The sequence below is a fragment of the Trachurus japonicus genome, chromosome 18, assembly GCF_045865225.1.
Source record: "Trachurus japonicus isolate A0001 chromosome 18, Traja_1.0".
NCBI classification, from domain to species: domain Eukaryota; kingdom Metazoa; phylum Chordata; class Actinopteri; order Carangiformes; family Carangidae; genus Trachurus; species Trachurus japonicus.
The window spans coordinates 7,658,950-7,671,449 of NC_140924.1; the positions used below are offsets into that span (position 1 = coordinate 7,658,950).

General features: G+C 42.0%; 1 protein-coding gene across 3 annotated transcripts in view; it reads right to left on the reverse strand.

Moving 5' to 3' along the window:
* dachb (dachshund b) overlaps nucleotides 1-12,500 on the reverse strand; it is a 135,872-nt gene that overhangs the window by 60,770 nt on the left and 62,602 nt on the right. For all 3 annotated transcript variants that reach the window (XM_085806306.1, XM_085806307.1, XM_085806308.1), the window contains exon 2: nucleotides 5,534-5,649. In XM_085806306.1, the coding sequence (XP_085662432.1) occupies nucleotides 5,534-5,649 (116 nt within the window). The remainder of the gene's footprint in view (nucleotides 1-5,533; nucleotides 5,650-12,500) is intronic.

Consider the following 12,500-nt stretch of genomic DNA (forward strand, 5'->3'; position numbering starts at 1 on the left):
GAAAGGAAGGAAGGAAGAAAGAGAGAGGAAGGGAGGGAGGAAGAAAAGAAAAGACATGAAAGGGGGTGAGGATGGAGGGAAGGGAGGAAGAAGAAGAAGAGATGAAAGGTGAGAAGTTGGAACTGAAAGAGAAAGAGTGAGAAACAGGGGAGAAAGGAAGGAAAGAAGGGAGGATGATGAGGAAGTTAGGGATGGAAAGAAGCAAAAAAGGGGGAAGGGATGAGAGTAAAAGAGATGGAGGAAGGAAGGAAGGAAGGAAGGAAGGAAGGAAGGAAGGAAGGAAGGAAAGACAGAGAGAGAGAGGTAAACAGTCACTGTCAAGGGTACGGAGAGAGAGAGAGAGAGAGAGAGATGGAGGGAAGAAGGGAACGAATGAGAGAGGATGGAGAATTGGCAAGACGAGGTGAAGAAAGAGAGAGAGGTGAGAATTAGAAGTGAATGAACAGAGGAGGGAGAAAGATGAGAGGAGGGATGAAGAGGGAAAGATGACACAGAAGTTTAGAGAGGGTTAGAGATAAAAGGAAAGAAGAAAGAGAGAGAAAGAGGGAGGGAGGGATGGAGGGAGGAAGAAAAGAAAAGACATGAAAGGGAATGAGGATGGAGGGAAGAGGGGGAGGGAGGAAAGGAAGAAGAAGAGATGAAGTGGGAACTGAAAGAGAGAGAGAGAGAGAAACAGAGGAGAAAGGAGGGAAAGGAAGGGAAGGAAGGATGGTGAGGAAGTTAGGGATGGAAGGACTAAATGAAAAAAGAGGTAAAAGAGATGGAGGGAGGAAGGAAGGAAGGAAGGAAGGAAGGAAGGAAAGAAAGAAAGAAAGAAAGAAAGAAAGAAAGAAAGAAAGAAAGAAAGAAAGAAAGAAAGAAAGAAAGAAAGAAAGACAGAAAGAGAGAGGTAAACAGTCACTGTCAAGGGTACGGAGAGAGAGAGATGGAGGGAAGAAGGGAACGAATGAGAGAGGATGGAGAATTGGCAAGACGAGGTGAAGAAAGAGAGAGAGGTGAGAATGAGAAGTGAAGGAACAGAGAAGGGAGAAAGATGGAAGGAGGGATGGAGAGGGAAAGTTTAGAGAGAAGAAAGGAAGGAAGGAAGAGAGAGGGAGGGAAGGAGGGAGAGAGGGAGGAGGAAAAGAAAATACATGAAAGGGAGTGAGGATGGAGGGAAGGGAGGAAGAAGAAGAGATGAAAGGTGAGAAGTTGGAACTGAAAGAGAAAGAGTGAGAAACAGTGGAGAAAGGATGGAAAGAAGGAAGGATGATGAGGAAGTTAGGGATGGAAGGAAGCAAAAAAAAGACAGAAGGAATGAGAGAAGAAGGGAGGTAAAAGAGATGGAGGAAGGAAGGAAGGAAGGAAGGAAAGACAGAGGATACAAGCAGATAAGGAAGATGAAAAGAAGAGAGAGAGGAAAAGAAAGGGGGAGGAGAGGAAAGGAAGAAAGAAGGGAAGAAATTAGTGATAAGACAATTAGAAGTGAAGGAACAGAGGAGGGAGAAAGATGGAAGGAGGGATGAAGAGGGAAAGATGACACGACAGTTTAGAGAGATGAAAGGAAGGAAGGAAGAGAGAAAGAGGGAGGGAGGAGGAAAAGAAAATACATGAAAGGGAGTGAGGATGGAGGGAAGAGAGGAAGAAGAAGAGAGAGAGATGAAAGGTGAGAACTTGGAACTGAAAGAGAAAGAGTGAGAAACAGGGGAGAAAGGATGGAAAGAAGGAAGGATGATGATGATGAAGTGAGAGAAGGAGGGAAAGACAGAGGATACAAGCAGATAAGGAGGATGAAAAGAAGAGAGGGAAGAAGAGGAAAGAAGGGAAGAAATGAGTGATAAGACAGAAAAAAGAAATAAATAAGGATGGAGGGAAGGAAGGAAGAGAGCTGACATTAGGAATGGAGGAGAGGATGGGAGGCAAAAATGAAGGAGAGAAGGAAGGAGTGATGGAGGAAGTAAGAGTAAAGAATGAAAGGAGGTAAAGAAAGGAATAAAGGAGAGATAAAAGGAAGGAAGGAGGAAACAAACATGAAGAAGGTGGATGGAGGAGAGGAAGGAAGAAGGGATGAAGGAAAAAAGCATAGAAAGGTGGAAATGAAGGAGAGGAAGAGGCGGGAGAGAGGAAACAAGGAAGGAGGGATTAGAGAAGGAGAGGAGGAAGAAAACGACAGAGCAGAAAGATGAGTCAAAGAAGGAGGGAGGGAGGGAAAAAAGAAGAGAGGAGGAGGAGACGGAGAAGTGGAAGAAAGGAAGGATAAAAGGAAGGAAGGAGGAAACAAACATGAAGAAGTGATGAAGGAACGAGGGATAGAAAGGAGTAAACGAAGAGGGAGAGAGGAAACGAGGAAGGAGGGATCAGAGAAGGAGAGGAGGAAGAAACGACAGAGCAGAAAGATGAGTCAAAGAAGGAGGGAGGGAGGGAGGGAGGGAGGGAGGGAGAGAGGGAGGGGAAAAAGAAGTGGGGGATGATGGAGCAGGGAGAGGAGGAAGAGAGATGAGTGGAGAAGAAGGGGGGAAGAAACGAAGGAAGGAAGGAAGGAAGGAAGGAAGGAAGGAAGGAAGGAAGGAAGGAAGGAAGGAAGGAAGGAAGGAAGGAAGGAAGGAAAGACAGAAGATACGAGCAGATAAGGAAGATGAAAAGAAGAGAGGGAAGAAGAGAAAGAGGGAGGAGAGGAAAGGAAAGGAAGAAAGAAAGAAGGGAAGAAGTGAGTGATAAGACAGACAAAGGAAAGAAATAAGGATGGAGGGAAGGAAGGATGAGAGGAAATAAAATTAGGGATGGAGGAGAGGATGGGAGTCAAAAAAGAAGGAGAGTGGAAAAAAGGGTGGAAGGAAACTAAAAGAGGTGAAGAAAGAAAGGAGGGATAAAAGGAAGGAAGGAGGAAACAAACACGAAGAAGGGATGAAGGAACGAGGGATAGAAAGGAGTAAACGAAGAGGGAGAGTGGAAACGAGGAAGGAGAGGAGGAAGAAACGACAGAACAGAAAGATGAGTCAAAGAAGGAGGGAGGGAGGGGAAAAAGAAGTGGGGGATGATGGAGCAGGGAGGAGGAAGAGAGATGAGTGGAGAAGAAGGAGGGAAGAAACGAGGGAGGAGGGAGGGAGCGAGGGATGGACAGATGGAGGAGTGGGACCCCAGAGACGTGTCATTCATCACACCACCATGCAGTCTGCACTCGTTCACCCGCTCTCTCTTTCTCTTTCTCCGCAGGTCTTCTCCTCCTCCTCCTCCTCCTCTTCTTTTTCTTCTCCTTCTTCCCTAAATGACATCTCTCTTTTTTCTTTCTCTCCCTCCTCCGCCGTTCATTCATTTTCTCATCCCTCCATCACCGTCGCACTTCTTCATCATTTCTCTCCTCCTTGGTCCATTTATCTTCTCTCTCTCTCTTTCTTTTTTTTTTTTCCTTCCCACCATCTTTGGCACTCGTTTTTAGGTTTCATCATCTCCTCTGGCGACATCCCTCCCTCCGTTCATCTCTCCATTCTCCCCCTCTCTGTTTTTTTTTTTTCGTTCCCTCCATTTTCACTTTTTGTCTCTTTTCTCTCCTCTTTTTTTTTTTTTTAAATCTCTAGAAGATGATGATGATGATGAAGAAGGGATGGGAACGAAAGGATGGATGGAAGGATGGAAGGAGAGGGGGAGAAGACAAGGATGGACCGAGTGAGAGGAAAAGAAGGAGTGGAGAAAGGAGGGAGTTGGGAAAAAAGAAAGGATGGATGGATAGCAGGTGAGGAGAGGTGAAGAAGAATGAATAACGAGTGCTGCCACCTGGTCCTAGTGGACGAGTGTGGAACTGCAACTGAACACGTTTTTATTGTTATATTAACTTTCTTTTTTTTTAATTAACTTTATTTTCTGTTTTCATATAATTTTCTATTTAACTTTTTTTTCATTTTTAAATGTATTTAACATAATATTTTTATTTTTTTATTTTATATTATAATTTATTTTTTCATTTTTCATTTTTTTAAATTTTTTTTTACTTTATTTGTTAATTTTACATTATTTTTTATTTTTTTAAAATAAATTTCTTTCACTTTAAATTTTTTTTTTCTTTTTATTTATTTTATTTTATTACTGTATTTTATTTCATTGCAGGCTCCGCCCACATTTTGGGGCGTCATCGTCACTGTATTCTTCATTATGACCTCATAAGTAGAAACGACGTCCTGTGATTGGTCGATCCACCAGAGAGAAATATCATATATGTCAGTGTTGTGTTCATGATCCACACAACAGCGTAGGAAAACACAGTGCACAAGTATTCAGTGAGGATTTTCACCTGTTTCTTCTGATTTACACCGAGTTCATTCAGAGTTTAGCTACTGCAGAGCTCCACTGAGGACATGATCAATAATCAAAGTTATTGATTGTTATTAAACGGTAAAATGTTGAACTTGTCTTACTTCCTACAGTATTGATCCTGAACATCACCGCTGAGTCACATGACCCTGTTGACATGTTACTGTAGCTCACACGCTAGTTTGGTAGAAATCAGAGATGGACAGAGTACTCGACCCCAGTACTTGAGCAAGAGTACAAATACTACTGGTCAAAATTTACTCCGTTACAAGTAAAAGTAGCTCAGTCGACATGTTACTCCAGTAAGAGTAAAAAAGTACTTGCTTTTAAAGGTACTTAAAGCAGAAGTAAGCGATCCGGTCGTTTTGGCTAATGCTGCGTTCCAGGCAGGCTTTTGAAACCGTAAATTACAACTTCAAGTCACAACTTACGACTTTGTAGCGTTCCAGGCAACCCACTCGTGTTTTTCCGACCTGTTTTACCTGTGAAAGTCACTATAAAGGCCACTCTAACTTTGTAACACAAATATATCTCTTACTTCTGCTTTAAATATCCAAAAGTACATGCTTTTAAGCCGGTGCATATTCTCATTTGCCCAGGTCATAGTATTTCAAAGGAGGTTAAATCGTCCAGTTGCTTTCGATTTAACCTCCTTTGAAATACATGCTTTTAAATTTACTTTAAGTAGAAGTAAGAGTAAGAGTAAATTTCTTATTTTTCACATCAATGAATTACTATAATTGTTTCTAAATGAATTTAAGGAGCTTTTAACTCTTGTTTCTGAGAATGAACTCTGCACTGATGTGCTGCTTTTAGGGGTTAGGGTTTCCTTCTTTGACAAACACAGCTTGTGTCCAATAGGATTTTAGAAAAAAAAAGTACTTTTCAGCCTTCCTAGAAATTAACTTGAGTAAAAGTAAAAATATTTGTCTTGGAAATGTATTCAAGTAAGAGTATTAAGTACCAAAGAAATCTAATACTCAAGTAAAGCACAAATCGTCTGGATATGTACTTAAGTATGGTACTCAAGTAAATTTACTCCGTTACTGTCCACCACTGGTAGAAATCACTAAAGTTACAACGACACCTAATGTGGAAGCTGAAGTTCACGGGTTCAGAGGCGACATTCACCGATCAGCGGGTTATTGATCGGGCAGCGGGTCCGACGCCTGACAGACAGAACTCAGGGCTCACGAGGACAAGAGACAGAAATACAGAAATACACCATCACTCCCCCTCTCTCTCTCACCGGTGTGGGACAGCAGGTTGGGGGACAGCAGGCCGGGGAGGCCCGGGTGCAGCAGCCTGGGGCTTTCCTGGATCCCGGCACCAGAACAACGCTTCGGAGGACGGCCGGGCCGAGAGCTGCAGGGCGAGAGAGAGAAAGAAAGAAAGAAAGAGAGACATTAATTACTGTGACACAGAATCAGAGCGGCGGCGACAACGTGGTGATGGCGACTGTGGATCGGAAACACTCAAATATGATTGAACAGATGAAGTTTTCACTTTTTATCAGCTGAATAATAAAAATGAAATATTTTTCTTTTCACACAATAAAAATCTGAACTTTACAAACAGTAAAAATTGATGGTTTCATCTATCAGTCAAATATATTTTCATACTAATTAAAGCAGAAGTAAGCGATCCGGTCGTTTTGGCTAACTTTTTGTCAGCCCCCGCCCTCGTCATGGATCTATTGGTCCTCGTCCCTACGTCACCACATTCAGGCGCATCCCTTGGCTGCACACACAGAGAGGACCGCCCCTTTATGCCGTTCTCTCTCCTCATTGGATAAAGGTTGTAGGATACAAGGAAAGTTTTCTCCTCGGCTTACAGCAGAGCAGAGTGACTGACAGACCCGTGTTTCAGACCAAACACTCTATAGAAGTGATTGCTGTCGGAAGATATAACTATTGAAGACTTATATTAACACAAATATTCCGCTTACTTCTGCTTTAAACGATTTATGTGATCCCTCCATGTTTACATTGTTGAAATAAATCAATAATCATTTGTATTGGTTCCTGTTTACAGTTCAACACCTCTCCAACAGAGCAGCGTGAAGCCGACGGATCTGAGGTCGGAGCTGACGGGAGCGAGAGTCACCGGGAAAAAAAACAAGAAAACTGAAACAGACTCACTTCACGGTTTACAGTAAATCCATGATGCTGCTCGTGTTTCTATCTGATTCTACTGTTTTCTACTCACAGTGAGAAACAAGAAGTGAAGCATGCAAGCTGAGAGTGGACCACTTTATTAGAAACACCTTCTAGTACCGAGTTGGAACGACCTCAATTCTCGATGGCAACGATTCGATAAAGAGCTGGAAACGTTCCTCGGATGTTTTGATCCACGTTGTCGTGGTAGCATCGCATCACGCTGCCGATTTGTCGGCTTCACGTCCAGGTTGTTACGCATCTTATGATGTGCAATTCGTGGGGGTGGAAGACCGCAAACGTCTGATCTACGGAGGATTCGGACTCCAACGTAAACGCGATCGATCTTTGGCTGCAGCCTCTAATGGATGCATTCGCTTTAATTGACACCCGAGTCCTTGCAGGACTTGATCTACCACTTGATTAGGTTCGGAAATTGTCCAGTATCTGTGAGGAAAACTCCTCTCCAACAGTCGTAAAAAGCTCAAGTGTGAAAGATAAAGATTTGAATTCTTTACCAGGTCAATTTAAACCAAGAGAGAGAGAGAGAGAGAGAGCACCATCTCTGATGTAAGAGCAGGAAACAAACATCTGAGGCAACAAAAGTGTTGAATTGACTGTGACAGTGACAAAACACCCGACAGATACTCTTAATAACAGTCTTGTATTTTGTATTTAGCATCTGGCCCCTTTCAGAATAAAAGCCTTCTAGGGTTCATTTGTATTCGATTACATTAGAAAGAAATATCAAAAATAGTATTTAGGGTGAATGTAAATGTTTTTATACCAAACGCTAATTTTAACAGGAATAAACAAAATGTGAAAAATCTCCATGTTCTGTTTTATCTATTTGTTTTTACTCATGTATTTCATCAGAGCCTCAGTAAAACTGAACCAAAACGTCGTCGATTTTTAATGTTTTTGTTTCTAAGGAAAAACAGAAAGTGAAAGTGTCTCCTGACTGAGGCCGAGCGTGTTAAACACTGATCTAAAACAGCTTCAGTCGCGCACACACACACACGCACAGGAAGGCATGTTCTACATGTTCTACAACACACACACACACACACACACACACACACACACACACACACACACACACACACACACACACACACACACACACACACACACACAAACAGCCTACTGTATTATGCATGTGCACACAGGCATAAATAAACACACGGGAACACAAGAATACAGTTACTGCACACGTGCATCAAAACATAAAGGAAGGTACACACACACACACACACACACACACACACTCAGGAGGTGCGCATGCAGGCCAACTCTCCGCAGGGTGGCTAAGTAACAGATGGCCGTCCAAAGTCATTTACACCTAGAGAGAGAGAGAGAGAGGGAGAGTGATAGAGAGAGTGAGCCCTCTCTGAGACACCAGCTCAGTGGACGACAATAGAACAAGAATAGAAAAGAGAAGAAACTCTGAGCGAACACGCAGGTCACACACACACACACACACAAAAATGTAGATAAGGTAGATAATAAGGTCTGATTTCACTGTAACACAACTACTAACCAGCTGCTGCTCATAACAACAACAACAACGACAACAACAACACTTAAGGTCCAGTCTGAACCAGGCCACTGAGCCTGAGCGAGTAAGGTTCATTCATGAAGCTGAAGTGTGTGTGTGTGTGTGTGTGCGTGTGTGTGCGTGCGTGCGTGTGTCGGGATCTTCATCAATGACAGAAACAGAAACCTTCACTCTCTCACTCTGATGCTGTTTATAGTAAGTTCATGATTCACACTTTTTACTTCATAATAACACTGATTTGTACACTGTGACGATGTTTCCACCCTGAGTCTCGTCTGTCAGGATTCAAAGGTTCTGATCATAGAACAGGTCGGTTTATAAAATAATAGAACAGAATAGAATAGAATAGAATAAAGCAGACAAGCTTACAGTAAAATATAATAAATATAATAGATGGAATAGAATAGAGAAGAATACCTGTAGAAGAGAGTATAGTTGAGTATAATAGCTAGAAGAGAATAGATGAGGATGAGAGTAGAGTAGAGAAGAACAGAATAGTAAAGGTCAGAGTCAAATGTAGTATAATAAAATAGAAAGAATAGAATAGAACAGAATTGATATGAGTAGAGTAGCCTAGAATAGACTAGAATAAAGCCGAATAGAAATAAATAGAATAGAAAAGAACAGAATAGAGCAGACTTGCTTCAAGTACAATGGAATAAAGTAATCAGAATAGAGATCAGTATAGAATAGAATAGAGTAAAGCAGATTATCTTAAAATAAAATACGATGGATGGTGTAGAAGAGAGTATAGTTGAGCACAATAGATAGAATAGAGTAAATGAGGATAAGAGTAGAGTAGAGAAGAATAGAATATAGTATGATAAAATAGAAAGAGAAGAATTGAACAGAAAATATATGAGTAGAGTAAGATAGAATAGAATAAAGCAGACTAGCTTAGAGTAAAATATAATTGAATGGAATAGAAGTAGAATAGAAGCGAGTGTAGAATAGATAAGGATAAAAGCAGGGAGAATATAATAGAGCAGACTAGTTTAGAGTAAATTGCAATAGTTGGAATGGAATAAAGTAGAATAGAAGACAGTTTAATATAATGTAACAGTAGGAAAGAAGAGAGTATAGTTGAATAAAATAGATAGAATAGAGTAAATGAGGATAAGAGTAGAGTAGAGACGAATAGAATGGAGTCAAATATAGTGTTATAAAATATAAAGAAACAAATTGAACAGAATTTATATGACTATAATAGAAATGAATAGAATAGAATAGAACAGAATAGTGTCGGTCTCTTCAGGAACACATGAGTATGTCGGTCAGATCCCTCTGGGAGAGAGTGTAAAAAAGAAGTGGAGAGAAAACGTCTGAAAATGTTTTGGGGTGTGATCCTGTACGTGAGAAACACACACGCACACATACACACACACACACACACATACACACACACACACACAGACACACACACACACACGGGGGTGGGGGGTGGAGGGCAGAGGAGCATGAAGAAATGAAAACATGAACCTTCACTTTTCCTCTGAACTCTGCTTCACCTCTCTCTCCATCATACACACACCTATACAATAAACACACTAATCTCTCTCTCTCTCTCTTACACGCACACACACACACACACACACACACACACACACAGACACACACATGCGTGCGCACACACAGGTGTTTGCATTCAAACCTTAAAGCCTTTCCATCAACAAACCCGGCGCAACCTTTCATCTCCCATACATCCACAATGGATACATGTTACAGTACCAGGTGTGTGTGTTGTGTGTGTGTGTTGTGTCTTTTGTGTGTGTGTGTGTGTGTGTGTGTGTGTTCATCTGCATCCATCCATGTATAAGCAACATTAAGGTGTGTGTGCGTGTCTGTGTGCAAAGGACACATGATATCGCCGTCTCATTAGCCTTACAGTTCTTTGTTCAGAGTAATGACTGCAGTGTGTGTGTGTGTGTGTGTGTGTGTGCGTGTGTGTGTGTGCGTATGTGTGTGTGTGTGTGTCCCGTAGGGTTGCCATATGTTGGGCATTAATCCTCGTCAACGGTCCACTCTCCTTACTGCACCGAGCGCATGAACAAAGAGCAGGTCACACACACACACACACGCACACAAAACATGTACATATACACACAGTCACACACTTGCATACAAGCCTGGCTACACACACACACACACACACAAACACACACACACACACACACACTCAGTCCACTGACCTACATTCATTTGTTAACCCTTCACCTCGGCTGCGTTCAAACCCTTAAATAGAAACAAACCCAACTCGTCCTGCTCCCGACTTTCACTCCTGCATCTAAACACACCACGAAGAGAGGAGGAGGGAGGAGAAGGAGGAGGAGGTAAGACGTCGACCTTTGACCCCCGTGACGCCCGCCGCTCGCGCGCCGCGGAGCAACACGGCGGTCTGCTCCTTTTAATTTCCTGCAGGATGCATCGTGCGGAGAGAGAGCAGCGTGAAGCCGACAGATCTGAGGTCGGAGCTGACGGGAGCGAGAGTCACCGGGAAAAAAAAACAAGAAAACTGAAACAGACTCACTTCACGGTTTACAGTAAATCCATGATGCTGCTCGTGTTTCTACTGGATTCTACTGTTTTCTACTCACAGTGAGAAACAGGAAGTGAAGTGTCATGCGAGCTGAGAGTGGACGGCATCAGATTATCAACTCTGCGGCCACTTTATTAGGAACACCTTCCAGTACCGAGTTGGAACGACCTCAATTCTCGATGGCAACGATTCGATAAAGAGCTGGAAACATTCCTCGGATGCTTTGATCCACGTTGACGTGGTAACATCGCATCACGCTGCCGATTTGTCGGCTTCACGTCCAGGTTGTTACGCATCTTTTGATGTGCAATTCGTGGGCGTGGAAGACCGCAAACGTCTGATCTACGGAGGATTCGGACTCCAACGTAAACGCGATCGATCTTTGACTGCAGCGTCTAATGGATGCATTCGCTGAACTGACAAACGAGTCATTGCAGGACTTGATCTACCACTTGATTAGGTTTGGAAATATCCAATATCTGTGAGGAAAACTCTTCAGAGATTAAAAGTCAAAGTGGTCGGAGCTGATAGAAACAGAACAATAACTTGGATATCAGACGGTAGAAGAAGGAAAACCGTTGCCTGAGTCTCGATTTCTGCATTCAAAGACCGATTGCGTCACGTTGGAATCAAAACCAGACCAAAACGTTTCATCTCAGTTTGTCCTCCAAGATTTACAACAACAACGACCAATGTCCACACCTTTGTAGACCAAATATACCTGACTTGGGACACAGCTATCAGGAGGACAGAGACAAAAAATGGCGTCCACTTTAGGACAACCTCCGCTTGAATGCACAGATATTTGAAAACTGCTTTATGACCTAAGAGTGGATAACGTCCGGTTCTAGAAATTAACAGAAATCATCTGATAAAGCTAGATGGTAAAAGCATTTAGAGTTGTTTTGGTTTGTATACCTCGTGCCCCGTGGACGTGTTTGTTTTCAGACAAATTTTCAATGTGTAAATTATCGTACAGACAAAAAGGCGTCAGTTAACACTTTTCATTATATATATTTACATTACTTTTTCTTTAGTTTTTTTATTTGCACATTATATAACCTGCATAAACAATGAAAATAGTGAAATTAAACATTGTGCAAGAGAGGTGGAAGCCAAAAAAGGCTTATGAAAATACCTCCCCTATGTAAAAAACAACAACGGCGGTGGTCTTCAAAGTAAGAAGATAATACAGAAATTCATAGCATAAAAAATAGAAAAGAAAAAAAGACAAATTAACATGGAAAAATGAAAATTAATGAAAGAAAGAGATCAAGAAGTGTTACAAATCTTAACTAAAGAATGATTTTTTTCGTCTGGCTGAAGCTTGTTCACAGGTTTGCTGCCACCTACAGGTCTGTTTTTGTTTCTGTTTTTTTCAGCCAGCGATACAGCGTTGCCACGACGACAAAACAAAAAAACAGCCTGAGCAGCAGATGTGTTGTGATTCACCGTTGGCTTTGATTTGATTAAACGGTTTAATTAGTGTTTAGATTGAACTGAAACAGGTTCGAGTCCAAACAGTGAAAACACAGTAGAAAGTAGAAGCCGATGCTCTGATGATGATGATGTTTGTTTACATAGACGATGATGACGATGATGATGATGATGATGATGATGATGATGACAATAATGTGTTATAATTAACGAGGTAACGATTTGTTGGTGTTAATTAGGAGGGTTAGACGACAGGCGGCTCGACATCATGTTGGTGCTGCTGATGTATTTTTGTTTTTTGATGACCTTTTAATTGGCCAGAAGACGACAACACGCCACGAATGGAAAACACGGGACTGACATTTCACACACACTCACACACACACCGACACACACACACACCGACACACACACACACACACACGATGATCTGATGAGCCACCTTGAAGTAAGTCTTCCCACTCTGACACACGCGCACCCTCGCCTGTCCTCCCAAATGGCCGTTTCTATGGAGACGGAGCCTTGATCA